Genomic DNA, 14,961 nt, shown 5'->3' on the forward strand with positions numbered 1-14,961 from the left:
TTTGTTTGTTTCTGTTATGAAGGATATACCCTCATTGCATAAAAGCCTTGTTGTGGATTGAATTGATATTTTTGATGGTCTTCTGTGGAACATTTAAAAAGAAATGTTGGCTACACTTTATTTTACAGTGCCGTAGTTGCATTGTAATTACTCAAATAAGTACTGAGTACTATTAATTAACTACATGTACTTACTATAGAGTTACAGTTAGGGTTTGATTTAGGGTTCGTTTCTTGTAACTATGCATAATTTACTGTTATTACTATAGTAAGGACATGTAGTAATGTGTAACTATGGCAATGTAAAATATAGTGTTACAGAAATGTTAAAGAATGTTACAATAAGCCCAAGCGTTCAAGCTCCAAAAAAGGACTAAAATTCGTATTGTTGCATGTAGTTTGAAGTATGAAAGAGATTATATTTTCAGTGAATAAAGAGTTAAATTTGGTTATTTTCTTTCCACAAAGCAATCTAATGAGTTCTGATGACTTTTTAGTGTGCTTATGGTGTCCTTTTTCAAGCTTAACATCCCTCAGTAACCATTTCTACCAATTTATGATGTACGACAGAAAGTCATACCGGTTTGGGATGACATGATGGTAAGAGTTGACAGAATTTCATTTTTGGGTGAACTATTTCTTTAACAAACTTTGAGAATCTGTCACAGCTGAAAAAATTGGTTAGAGTTAGAAAAATATACAAAACAAGTCCAATTAATGTAACATGTCATTTATTAATATGTAATACAGTGCAGTTAAAGCATGGTCAGTTCATTTTCTTTAGTTAATGTGAACTGTCGACCATTTCTGAGATGTCCCATGGGAGTCTCAGGAAGTCTTCACTCAGAAAATTCAAAGATCCTGAGGTCTCGTTCATGTACTGTAGCCTTTTTTTTTTTCACCTTTCTTCTGGGTCTTTGTGAAATCAGTGAATTATTAATGTTTTTGTACAGATCTGCTCTTGTACTCCATGCACTACCACTCTTCTGTTCACCGTGTGTCCCTACATGAAGCAAAATTTCACATTGTAGTCTGTATTAATCTCATTCTGATGAGGTAAAATATGTAACTCAACATCTGAAAAATCTGATTTAAAATGTTGCCTTATTTGCTACTCTTGAAAAGAATGAAAATGCATGCACAGTAACACATAGATCCCCCCCCCCCCCTTTTTTAATCTAACCTTTTCCAATGTTGACCTCTTTTGTTCCCAGGATTCCTTTGAAGACTCCAACTGTAACACATCCATTGATTTGAGGATCCAGGAATCAATTCTGCCATCATTTTGGCTTACTTCACTCTATTCCAGTGAGTTCCTCTTGTGTGAGAGTACGTGCTTTTTCTGTTCTCTATATTGAAACTGTAATACTTCCACAGAATCAATCGTTACGCCCTGAAAACACCTTTAGTTCAATCCTCATAACAGATGCTATCACTGGGAATTACAGAAGCAACTATTTCTTCCTTCAAGTAGGCTTTGGAGGAGGCAAGGAGAGTGCTTCATTTTAAAGTAAGGCTTGATTGAAAGGATGGACGTGCCAAAAGAGACTATAAATTTGCTATGGAGTTGAAGTGTGTAGTTTTTGTGCCACTAGTGGCTCCAAATGGAATTGCAAATCCCGTCAATCCGTCCCTAACGTGACACTTCAGTGAGAAATTTAATGCCTGCTCTATAACTGAAACCAGACAATGTTTACGTGCATGTGTGTACAGTATGCTATTACATTAAATGGTTAATTCCACAGGGTAAACAAGACAGATATTAATACCAATGCAAGCAAATCCCACTATTTTAGGTGGAGCACAACAAGCCAGACCCCAGTCACATGCATGTGTGTGGCATCCTCAAAGCAGCAGTGGAAAGCGCAGTCATTATAAATGCTAAATGGATGAGTGTCAGTCTGCTGAATTCAACCTTTGTCCTCATGAATAATACAGTATGTAGACTAAAGAACAGTTTGTGAATGTAAACTAGTCATTGACTGATATGGGTTTTCAATGGATTATGCAATTACTGATATATAGAGATCAAGATGGCTGATTGCTGTATATGCCAATGAAGGTTTGGACACACCTACTCATTCTTTATTATTAATATTCCCATATTTTATAATAATAAGTTATTACAACTATGAAATTACACAAATGGAAGTATGAGAATTGACCAAAGAATATTAAACCAATGAAAATTCTTTCTCTTTTTTTTGTCAAGATTCCAGCTCTACACAGCCTGGACATTCATCAACCAGCTACATATAGTACATGCTGGGACGCTTTTTAAATGGTGTGTTTTTTAAATGCTGCACACTTGTTGACTGCTTTTGCTCTGCTTTCCTTAACAATAAGGGTTATGCACAACAAACTTCTGTTTTCTGGTCTACTCAAGATACCTTCAAATGAGCATGCAAAGATGATAATGGCCTAATCCATTGAAAACCCATATCAGTCAACCACTAGTTTACATTCACAAACTCTTCTTTAGTCTACATACTGTATTATTCATGAGGACAAAGGTTGAAATCGATGTCCATCGCATATGCAGAATATCTAAACGTTTTTTATTTTTCTTCTCACAGACATTTATATATTTAAATCGAATAAAATGGCAACAATAAAAAGAACTAACGTTAGCTGATTGTCTTAAAAGTCCATAGATATCGCCGCCAATTCATACTGTCATTAAAGGGTTAGTTCACCCAAAAATGAAAATTCTGTCATTTATTACTTACCCTCGTGCCGTTCCACACCCGTAAGACCTTCGTTAATCTTCGAAACACACATTAAGATATTTTAGTTGAAATCTGCTGGCTCCGTGAGGCCTTCATAGGGAGCAATGACACTTCCTCTCTCAAGATCCATAAAGGTACTAAAAACATATTTAAATCGGTTCATGTGAATACAGTGGTTCAATATTAATATTATAAAGCGACGAGAATATTTTTGGTGCGCAAAAAAAAAAAAAAAAATGACGAGCTATTTAGTGATGGCCGATTTCAAAACACTGCTTCAGGAAGATTCGGAGCACAAATGAATCAGTGTATCGAATCATGATTCAGATCGCGTGTCAAACTGCCAACGGCTGAAATCACGTGACTTTGGCGCTCCGAACAGCAGATTCGACACACTGATTCATCTGTGCTCCGAATCTTCCTGAAGCAGTGTTTTGAAATCGGCCATCACTAAATAAGTCGTTATTTTGTTTTTGTTTTTTGGCGCACCAAAAATATTCTCGTCGCTTTATAATAGCAATATTGAACCACTGTACTCACACGAACCGATTTAAATATGTTTTTAGTACCTTTATGGATCTTGAGAGAGGAAATGGCATTGCTCCCTATGGAGGCCTCACGGAGCTATCGCAGGTTTTACGGGTGTGAAGCGGCATGAGGATAAGTAATAAATGTCAGATATTTCATTTTTGGATGAACACTTTTTTTGCAGATGCAGTGAGACCTGTTTTTCTGTTTGTTCATGTGACGTTCAGCATAAAGCCCATTATAATATTAGTTTTGCAAAGAAATGTATGTGTAAGAATGATTTATGTTAACAGAAACCAATTTCAAGCTTTTAAGACGTTTTTAGATCAATGGTTCTCAACCTTTTTGACTTTTGACAAGGCCCTCACATTGTCAACATATATATATTTTATAAAAATTTTTTATAAAAACATTTTTATTCACAATTTCTGTCTTGGCCAAAAAATAAATGTATATTCATTATAAAAATGCCCCTAGAATTTTAAGTTTGTTTTAATTTGCTTGACTTTTCCGGGTCTAGAAATAACACTTTTCATATATGCAGGTTTTCCGTGGGGAGACCGTGGGGAAAAACATTTGTTGAGGGGTGATTTAAATCTTGATTTTGTTTTAGTTGTTTTAAACTTATTTTAAAGGGTTAGTTCACCCAAAAATGAAAATTCTGTCATTTATTACTCACCCTCATGTCGTTCCACACCCGTAATACCTTCATTCATCTTCAGAACACAAATTAAGATATTTTTGATAAAATCCGATGGCTCAGTGAGGCCTTAAAGCAGTGTTTTGAAATCAGCCATCACTAGATGTTGTTGAAAAGTCGTTATTTTTATTATTTTTTTTTTGGCTCACAAAAAGTATTCTTGTTGCTTTATAATATTAAGGTTAAACAACTGTACTCACATGAACTGTTTTAAAAATATCTTTAGTACCTTTCTGGGCACTGAAAGTGTAAATTAACATTGCTGTCAATGGAGGCCTCACTGAGCGATCGGATTTCATCAAAAGTATCTTAAAATGTGTTCCGAAGATGAATGAAGGTTTTACGGGTGTAGAACGACTTGAGGATAAGTAATAAATTACATTATTTTCATTTTTTGGCTGAACTAACCATTTAAAGGTAGGGTAGGCAGTTTCAGAGAGGCTAGCAATAGCAAGCTAGCTTTGAAAGCTTGAGATCCCACCCGCTCTTCAGAACGTCTCCAAAGCCACGCCTCTTTCAAAACACATAAACGCACACAGCTAGAGCAGAGTTTGCAAAACGCCCCAAGACATGGCGTTAAATTACCTACATAACATTACAATAATAACATAAACAACTTACAAAGCTCTTACTTGAAGGCCCCCTAGTGAGCCTCAGCTTTTTTAAATAAAAAGATTCGTAAGAAGTCTAGAGTCTCCAAACATTCAACTGATAATGTATATAATACAATTTTATATGGCAAATATTGCTGAAATGAAATTGGACAATATTGTGGTACAGTATATATCAGTAATGTAAACCTCACATAGCATCTCCCAGAGCTTTCTCATCTTTTTCAATGATTCTGAGGAGTTCCCCAGCAAATTCCTTACAGACTGCTTTCAGAAGTGTGATGGCACCCCATTGTGTGCAGAAACAGTTGAGGAAATTGAAATAAGAATGAAATTCTCATGCTACTCCCACTGCCGAGAGAGGTGGAGCAATATGAAACGATCTGTTGAAAGAGGAGAGGATGCAATGTGTCTGAATGCAGTAAGCTGCAACAAAAGGCACAAGTAGACTGTGTGATCTAGTATTGTCAGGTTGTCTGAAACCTGAGCTTTTGCCTCATTCTCTATGACCCATTGTAGGGCAGGATGCATTTGCAAGAGATATTAAGCTTTAAATGGATGTGTATAAGTGTAGAGAGAAAGAGAGATAGATAGAGAGAGAGAAAGAGGGTGGGGAGGTTGAGCAAGCAAATGAAAGAGAGAGAGAGGCAGCGCACGAATGCAACAGAGCAGCGGAGGAGAGGAGAGAGAGGCAAGGAGGACTAGGCGTTACGGTTGCTCCTTCACAAGCTGCATGCGAGATGCCAGGACTGCTGCAGAGAGATTGCCGTTTCTTTCCTTTTTTCTTTCTTTCATCAGCTTTCTGTCACATTGAACGCTTCTTCCTCTCGTCTGTCTCAGAGGTAACAAGTCTATAAAGATAGATCGTTACTTATCATTACCGCTGGCAACTTGCTCGACTTTTTTTGTGTCATGTTATTTACAGCTCACTTTAGCGTTTGCATTGTAGGAAATTTAGGAGCTCCTACATTTGCGTTGAAGTCAAAAAAATAAAAGAAGAAGTTGCATGATGTGTTTCGCTGAAGAGCTGCATTAGTGCTAAAGGAAACCCCTGAATTTACTGTTCATCTTCTACGTGCATGTTCTTGTGTACGGTGCAGGAGGTGTAGAGTAATGCGTTATTGATTTTTGATTGTGGGAGCATGTTGTATGCATTATGTTGGGACTGGGCTGGGTCACCTGTCCTCCGGCAGGACCCATCAGAGCAGCGGTGTGGTTATGTGATGCTACCCTAAAAAGTTTGAGTAGGTTTTACCTCTGATTCTGCTTTAGGGAGGTTATTCATTCATAAAGAGACATTTAGATGCAACAGGAAGTTGCATTAGCTTAGAAGTGGGGAAACACATTATTGATTACTTATTGATTGTTGTGAACCTGAATGCAAAAAAATGAACTTGTATCAAATAATTTTGTTAGCCTGATTGCATTCATAAACAACAGTTCTCTATGCAAACATTTGTAGAGAAGTATAAATGGCTTTTATTTACTGTGTATATGTATATATATATATATATATATATATATATATATATATATATATATATATATATATATATATATATATATATATAAGAGTAAATCAAATGCATCTACTTATAATTACATATATAATTTATGTACATAATATATAGTTATAAATAGAACTATGTAGCTGTAATGCCACACCTTTTTCTGTGTAAAGCGTGAATGAATGTAGCGTGAGATTTCGTAAACAGACTGTGAAGCTTGTTTATTTAAAAAGTCTCTGACGTAAAACAAGCTAATGAAAGTAGCTACTGTGTCCCATGTTGCTTTCAGACGTCACCTAAGGTTTTGTTGTGTTGTTTCATGACAGGTGCATGAAGGAACGGCCATACATGGAGTCCAGGTCTCTGTAGTTCTGACATCGCCCTCTGAAAACCTTCTCAGCCTCTTGCGAGATTGAGAAGCCACTTGAAACTCGAAGAACGGAAAGAAAAACAAAGGCAAGAGTCTTAAAAAATTGCATAAAAAGGAAGGAGAACGTCTACACATGAGAGAATGGACACAGTTGAGAGGAAATAGTCTCTTGCTAACTTCAGAAAGCCTCATCACTGACTAATAAAAATTTGAAACGGCACAGCGCAGCAACAAATCAGTATTCTCCGGCAGAGCCTGCAAGATATGGCCAAGAGGGTTAACCCTTTAGATGGCTGAACTGATTCTTTGAACAGCCACAATCTGCAAACAAATGACTTGAATTGATGAATTTTAATGGGTTATTTCAGGATCAGTTTTGATAAATGGAGATCCTGAGATTCAAATGACTTTGACAGCCCCAAATTTTTGTAGCAGATAATGAAAACATTCGCCTACTTCCATTTACCTCAGAGGATTCCTTCCTAGTGTTTTAGATGTACAGACCAACCGAGAGACTTAACTAGTCTGAGATCCTCAGCTCGGATGATTAGTTTGGAAAGACTTTTTCTGGTCCAGAAAGGTTCAGAAAATCTTCTCAGGGCTGACTTTGCATATTTGTTTCAGTAACAACGTATAGCCACCAAATTAAAGATGGCTGCCGGAGTGGCAACATGGCTACCGTTTGCCAGGGCAGCCGCTGTTGGCTGGCTTCCTCTGGCCAAGAAGACCATGCCCAAACCGCCCGTGGACAAAAAGAGCCGCAACGACGAGATCCTCTTCGTAAACGTGAGCGGGCTCCGTTTCCAGACATGGAAAAACACGCTGGACCGCTATCCCGACACTCTGCTGGGCAGTTCGGAAAAGGAGTTTTTCTTCAACGAGGACACTCAGGAGTATTTCTTCGACAGGGACCCAGAGATGTTTCGCCACATTTTGAACTTCTACCGTACGGGTAAGCTTCACTACCCCCGGCAGGAGTGCATTCAGGCCTTCGACGAGGAGCTGGCGTTTTACGGCATCGTGCCGGACATTATCGGAGACTGCTGCATGGAAGAGTACAGGGACCGCAAGAAGGAGAACCAGGAGCGTCTGGCTGAGGACACGGAGGCCGAGATGGCGACAGACACCCCTCTGCCGCCTCACAGCACATCTCGGGAGCGCTTGTGGCGCGCCTTCGAGAACCCCCACACAAGCACCATGGCGCTCGTTTTCTACTACGTCACGGGTTTCTTCATCGCCGTCTCGGTTATAGCGAACGTAGTGGAAACCGTCCCCTGCCGACCCCTCAAAGGTAGCAAGAAAGACTTGCCGTGTGGTGAGAAGTACTCGCTGGCGTTTTTCTGCATGGACACGGCCTGCGTGCTCATCTTCACGTTCGAGTACCTCATGAGGCTTTTCGCCGCGCCCAGCCGCTGCAAGTTCATGCGCTCGGTCATGAGCGTAATCGACGTTGTCGCCATCATGCCCTACTACATCGGCCTGGTCATGCCTGAGAACGAGGACGTGAGTGGCGCGTTTGTCACATTGAGGGTGTTCCGCGTCTTCCGGATCTTCAAGTTCTCACGTCACTCTCAGGGCCTGCGGATCCTGGGTTATACTCTGAAGAGCTGTGCTTCTGAGCTGGGCTTCCTCCTGTTTTCCCTTACCATGGCCATCATCATATTTGCAACCGTCATGTTCTACGCCGAGAAAGGCACCAAGGGAACCAACTTCACCAGCATCCCAGCCTCCTTCTGGTACACCATAGTCACCATGACAACACTTGGGTAAGTTCATTCCCGTTTTACCTGCAGATGTTTTGAATATGTGACAGATTGATCTTCTTTACGCACAGAGCTTTTCTACGACTGTCGAGTGTTTGCTTTGGCTGCAGTGAAACGGTAGTATTTAAAACAGCTAATGAAGGAGTAGATGAGATCCATTAAGAACTTTCTGGAAAAGTCCCATGTGGTCCAAGCCACTTACTGCTTCATTGCTCATTTATGATGCTGACAGTGTTCTTATATAGAAGTTCCACCAAGTCTTTTGCGGTGAAGATTGAGTTTGAATATGGACAAAGGGTTTTTGGTAACACTTTAGTATGGGGAACAATTCTCACTTTTAACTGGTTGCTTATTAGCTTGCATATTGGCTGTTTATTAGGACTTATAAAGTACATAGTAATGAATTATTCTGCATGACCATACTCTACATCCCTAAATCCTACCCCATATCTAACCTTAAACGCTACAATGACTACCCTACTAACAATTAATAAGCAGTAATTTAAGAGTTTATTGAGACAAAAGTCGTAGTTAATAATAGTGCATATATGTGTTCCCCATACTAAAGCATTACCGTTTTTTTTATTAAGTTATAGCTATTGTGTAAACAGTTCTTTTGAATTTAAGTTAAGATGATGATTTAACATTGATTTGGTCTTCACATGTAGGGCCACCCTAAGTTTGCATGAACAAAGTTTGTATAGCTAGACATTTCAATTTAAATGAGTCATTTTCATTTCACCAGCATACAGGTTTGGTATTTCAGCAGCTTTTTAGGTAAGAAACTTGCCTATATTTAAAAAAAAATGCACATTTGTAAGGTTAGTGAATCACCCCCTGCTAAAACAGAATATGTACCTTTGATTTCCTCAGTTATGCCTCGAAACCTTCTCTGTAGTGAGTCATTTACTCATATACTCATGCTGTGAATGAATTATGTACTGTTTCTGCACTATGGTCTTCAGCCACGTCTCTGGCCATTGGTTTGCTGTCAGGCTTTAGGGAAGTAGAAATGACAGAGTCCAGTTTTCTCTTGTTCATTGATGCAGTTTAATCCCTCAGAGTGATAGATGAAGAGTGAAACGCTGTGTCACTGCATTTGAGAGGAGAGGATGAGGAGGATAGATGAAGTGTAGTAATTTTGTGTGTATGTGTGTGTATTTCTTCAACTTTTTCTGTTTGGCTGTTTTGCAAAATGTCTCAATATGGTTTTTTTCCCATGTTGTTGTTGGGTAGAAAACACCCACACAGATGCAATGAGAATCATTCAGCACTATAGCACATGTAGGCTGTGTTCGGAAAATCATACTATCATAACATACTACTATTTTTTGTACTAAGTATACTGCACAGTTTTCTGCGTGAAACACCTGAATGAACAACTGCATTTGGCAAAACCCAGTATATAACCATAGCACAGTTTCTGAGATACTATATCCCACAATGCAACATGCATTTCTTGACCTTCCATTTCCAGTGTCATGAATGAACTGGCAGCAAAATCTACTTATTTTATTGGTTTTCAACAGGTTTACCTGAACACTAATGCCATTGGTTGAGCCACTGAGGTACTAGGATAGAGTACAACAGTCTTCCAGGTTCTGGAAATAAAATTCCCATTCATTTCACCATATAGAAATAGATTTTTGATGATTATATACTTATACATATAAACCTTTCAAGACAAACTTACCATGAGTTCTGCAGTTATACATTGATGTAATATGCTTCTATCGTATCCCATCAGTCAGTGTAATTTCAACTTTTTTTTAATTGATGATTGGATTGAACTATGGTACCTATAAATGCTAAAATAAAACTCTCTATAATTGCTCTATATATGACCAGTATTAGACCAGTATTGTTTTTTTGACCCATATAATATATACATATATTGCAATAAACCCAAAATGTATTGTTTTACAGTTATAGTAATGACTGTAAATCAGTAGTCAAATGATCAAGATCAATACAAATGATTTGATTGTCGTTTGCTGTTCTTTGCAAAATCTTTATTTTCTGAATTTCAAATACTTTTTGACTTCAAATCAAACTTTGTAATGTTTGTAATATTACTTGTCATGTTTATTGTTGCATACTGCATACTGTTTCGCATACTATTTGGAGTTGCAGGCTGTATACATTGGATATGTTGGTACCCAACACTGTGTTGCGTATGAGTTCGGTGCTACTGAATTTATGTTGCTCTTGGACAATGGGTGAATAATGATCATCTAGAGACAATAGTGGACAGGTTTAGATATCAGATTCACATTAATGTTGATGACAAGTTGACAACTTTAATCTTGGTCTTCCCATGCATTATGTAAATGTAGGAAATAGCACCATATTACTCATAATATTTGAGCTAATCGTACAAATGTCAGGAGCTGCGTATTAACACTCTGAAGCAATACATCATTCTGCTTACATGATCATTGCACATATATATATATTACCTGCTATCAGGTTTTCAGCAGTTTTTCATTAAATGTCATGCACAATTTATGCATTAATCTTCAGTGGTTTCTGTAGGGATGTTGATCATTGGAAGAGGATGATAACTGTATCTGAGCTGAGTTATTACTATCTAGAAGTCTTTTTTGTAAAATGACATGATCTTTTACACCTGCTATATAGAAAGCCAAATATATAATCTGTATTATAGAAGATTTGCCTCATGAAGAGCAATCCCCAAACAAATGGTTCTCATTAATGTTAGATGCTCAGATGTTTTGACAGTATTATGGTTTCAAATATACCTGTATATGTACAATAACGCAAACCATTTGTAACGTGTTACAGTTGCTCATAGTTAAGGCTGATTTGAACAAAGTATTAAACTTTGTCACATGTTTTTTCATGTGTGATGGTTGAAATTGTGTGGTTTGTTGAGGAATTGTGTAGTATTTTGTTTATAAATTATTTGATTTTGTGTTTTGTCTTTTTTTGTTTTTTATAATGGCGGATGATAATATAGGTACAAATGTCCTGTAGACAGTATAGTAGTTTTGAGTGGGCAAGTGCCACTCGCTTTGTCTCTTAAAATGTACCTACACTGTACAAAATGATTTTCATGATTTATCAAAACATTTTTTCTTTTATCAAATTAACTTAGATAATGTAGTTCACATAACATAATATTTTGAGTTTCTGTTGATTAAATCAATCGCCTTCATTGTATTAGCTAATTTTTTTTATTTCAATGAACTCAAAATTTTAAGGCAACCAGATAACTTACTTTAAGTTAAACCAACAATTTGTTTTTACAGTGTAGGTTAGATGTACAGTCATGATCATTGGTGCATTTAAACTGATTGGTGACATTGATATTGATTGTGTATTTTATGTGGGTAAAAAACAAAAAGTTGTGATGTAAAGCAAGTGACTGTGATGCCATCCAGCAACTTTAAAACCTAATCAGTGACATATAACCCTCAAACTAATTACTTTTACATAGACCCGGCTATGTGACCGTTGTATAGTCTCCAAAGAAAATCAAATCTGGAAGCAGTCATGTTGGAACAACAAAAGTAATATTAATTTTTCAAATTCAGTATTTCTGTTTGCATTTATATGTTAATATGCACAGAGCTACAAGAAGTATGGCATTTTAAACCCATAATCATATGTTCAAAATATAATTATGCACTTCTGTGGTTCGGAAATCCCGGGCAATGAAAAAGCAAATAACTCCATCAGGTTGCATGCTTCAGCGTACATGTTAATGAATGTCTGAATTGAATAAATGAATATTTTTGTGGGTGTTCCTGAAGTTACTGTAGAGAAATCACCTGACGCATTAATGTTTTATCCCGGGTTGGGTTGATTGGTCGTGGTCCCTCTGGTGATAGCCGGATAAACGCTCTGCTTTAGCCTTACTGTGCAGAAGGAAATGTATGCGCGCAGATCAAAGGAACGAGCATTCTTTAGAGACTCGCAGTGAGTGCAAGATTCGATTGGTCAGTCTGTGGCGGCAGCTGAGTGGTATGCGCATTGCCAGGACTTAATATCCAACTTTACGCTTCCTCTCCTTTGACCTTGACAGGGCAGCGTTTGGAGCAGGAGCTACTGAATTAAGATGTCTGCTTCGTTCCATTTGGATAGTGTGTTAAATGTTTAATGCACCCTCTAAGTTATTATTTAATACAACCTGAGTAAAAGCAGGATACAATAGCCCGGTATAGGAAATTACAAAAGCTGCTCGTAAACTATGTGATATAAATAAATGATAGATGGATAGATAGATGCTTATTTTCAGTTAACACATTTGTAATGGTTTTAGTATATAAAAATAACTATAATAACCCTAATTAATTGATTAGATAGATGTGTATTACCTGTGTTGAATTTCATGAATTGCAAATGGGTTATTCCTTGTCAAATCAATCAAAAAATTTTTGATTTAGAATTTTTTTTCTAGTGAAATAAATACATGAATGAAGAAGAAAGCCAAAATATTAAATGTCATAGATGTGTATTTACTGAGTAATCCACCCATATTTGTAGAGGGGGGTCAAAATGACAAATTGAGTCCGATTACAGGGGGTTAAAAATGACTTTAGAAACATGGCAGCATTATTATTTTATATTTACACAGAGATTGGTAGGTCTGTTAGTAAAATCTGTTGACTTCCGCAATCTTTGTTGCATTATATGCCAACGGTGACAGTTCAAAAATGTGAAAAAGCATTTCTTGTGCTTTTTTTTTTTTTTTTTGCCTGAAGTTTGCATGTCTGTAACTCAAGAAGTATTAAAGATATCTTAATATCCTTTTAGATTCTGTTACTTAACAAAGGTTTATTTTAGTATCTTTATTTTTAAGGCCCAATATGGTTTAATTCCATAGATATTGGGTTCTCAATTTGGCTCCATGAGTAAAATTGGAAATTGAACACTTTCAGCTGATACTTTTTTCTTTTTAAAGAGGAACGTCTGAAGAACAAATAATGTTAAAACTAGAAATGTATTTCACTTTTTTTTTAGAACATACCCGTCTGAGTGCAATAAATATTCTTTTTCCAAAGTTTGTGTACCTGTAATTCTAAAAGTATTAAAGATATCGCAATATCCTTCTAGATCCTCATTCTTAATAAACTTTTTATTTTGTAATCTTCATTTTTAAGGCACTATATGGTTCAATCCCATAGATATGGGGAGCTCAATGCGGCTCCATGTTCAAATTGTTGAATTTTACCCATTTTCAATTATTTAAAACCAAATGTGGGTAACTTTTCAAACAGCTGATACTTATTGTGTTTAAAGAAGAATGTCGGAAGAATTAATATAGTTGAAGCTAGAAATGTATCTTGGTTCCCTCTAATATTTATTGCACTCAGGCATGTTCTATGCAATTGTGTAAGAAAAACGAGATACATTTCTAGTTTTAACATTATTTGTTCTTCAGACGTTCCTGTATAAAAGCTGTATAAAAAGTGACCCACATTTGGTTTTGAACAGATTTTACTAATAGACCTATCAATCTCTGTTTAAAAATAAAATAATGATAAAGTCACCCCCCCCCCTCCCCCAACATCCATGACATTTTATATTTTGGCTTTCATCATTTGTTTATCTATCTTTAAAAAAAAAAAAAATTGACCCTGAAATTTTATTGATTTTGACATGGAATGACCCGATTGATTGATTGATTGATTGATTGATTGATTGATTCATTCATTCATTCATTCATTCATTCATTCATTCATTCATTCATTCATTCATTCTGGCCTATTTGCCTTTTATTTTAAGGAAAGTGGAGTGTAGACAAAATAGGAAAATAGGATGAGTGAAGGGGAATGGGATTGGGACATGACCCAGGTCAAACTTAAACCTGGGTTCCCTTGAGTGAACAGATCTTAAATGTCCTAACGTATGCACTACAGCTCTGACAGTAACTTCTTTCTTTCTTTCTTTCTTTCTTTCTTTCTTTCTTTCTTTCTTTCTTTCTTTCTTTCTTTCTTTCTTACAAAATAGTGCACATTCAAACATTTACATTTGTTTTCAGCTTTCAAAGTGCACATTAGGCAAGGTATGGAACTATATGGTCATATTAAATAAATAAATGCTTGTTTTTGTCATTTATCAAAAACAGATGTGATGGACTGTTCAAAATCGTTCCAGTTGGGGAGTAACGTTAATCGCTCCCTTTACAAGAGGACAAAACTTATTGTCCCAGAGCGTCACCGTCCCTCTCTAGAGTCCACTCTCACCATCTGCTGTTGGCTTATATAAGTGTCTTGTGGGAAAAGCGTCGTCCTTGAACAATGCAAGACCCAAAAGACCTCACAGCAGCCGCGTTAAGCGCTAACGTTTGTGACAGAAACCACTCAACTTATCACTTCATTGAAGCTGTCAGGCTGCGTGATGGGATTGTGGCTCTTATTTTATTATTTATTTTTTGTCTCCTCAGACTGATGACCTGTCAGAATTATGTATTAGTGATGTAATGTGGTTCTGGTCTTGGTTCAGTTCACATAATTCATCTCGTGCTAGAAGCAGCGGGCACCACATGGTTTTTTTTTTGTTTTGGTGTGTAACAGTGTATCGTGATTTGCTGGGGGATTTGACTGTGGCATAAGAGATAATGCTGGCTGAGAACAGAGATTTAATTCAGGTGTGGATATGGTGCAGTTCAAGGGAAGGGTTTATGATTTCTTCTCATTCTCAATTGATGGGTCAGGTGTCTTTTATAAACGTATGGGTGCGTCTCAGTCAGTTCCCTAGTTTAGAAGTCAAGGTTCTGATCAGGGA

The 14,961-nt window shown here is 37.0% G+C and overlaps 1 protein-coding gene across 2 annotated transcripts in view; it reads left to right on the forward strand.

Annotated features, from left to right (window-relative positions):
• The first annotated feature begins 7,096 nt into the window (after positions 1 to 7,096).
• kcnd1 (potassium voltage-gated channel, Shal-related subfamily, member 1) overlaps positions 7,097 to 14,961 on the forward strand; it is a 73,524-nt gene continuing 65,659 nt past the window's right edge. For both annotated transcript variants that reach the window (XM_067393515.1, XM_067393514.1), the window contains exon 1: positions 7,097 to 8,211. In XM_067393515.1, the coding sequence (XP_067249616.1) occupies positions 7,097 to 8,211 (1,115 nt within the window). The remainder of the gene's footprint in view (positions 8,212 to 14,961) is intronic.

This window comes from Chanodichthys erythropterus, chromosome 9 (genome assembly GCF_024489055.1).
Source record: "Chanodichthys erythropterus isolate Z2021 chromosome 9, ASM2448905v1, whole genome shotgun sequence".
Classification (NCBI taxonomy): domain Eukaryota; kingdom Metazoa; phylum Chordata; class Actinopteri; order Cypriniformes; family Xenocyprididae; genus Chanodichthys; species Chanodichthys erythropterus.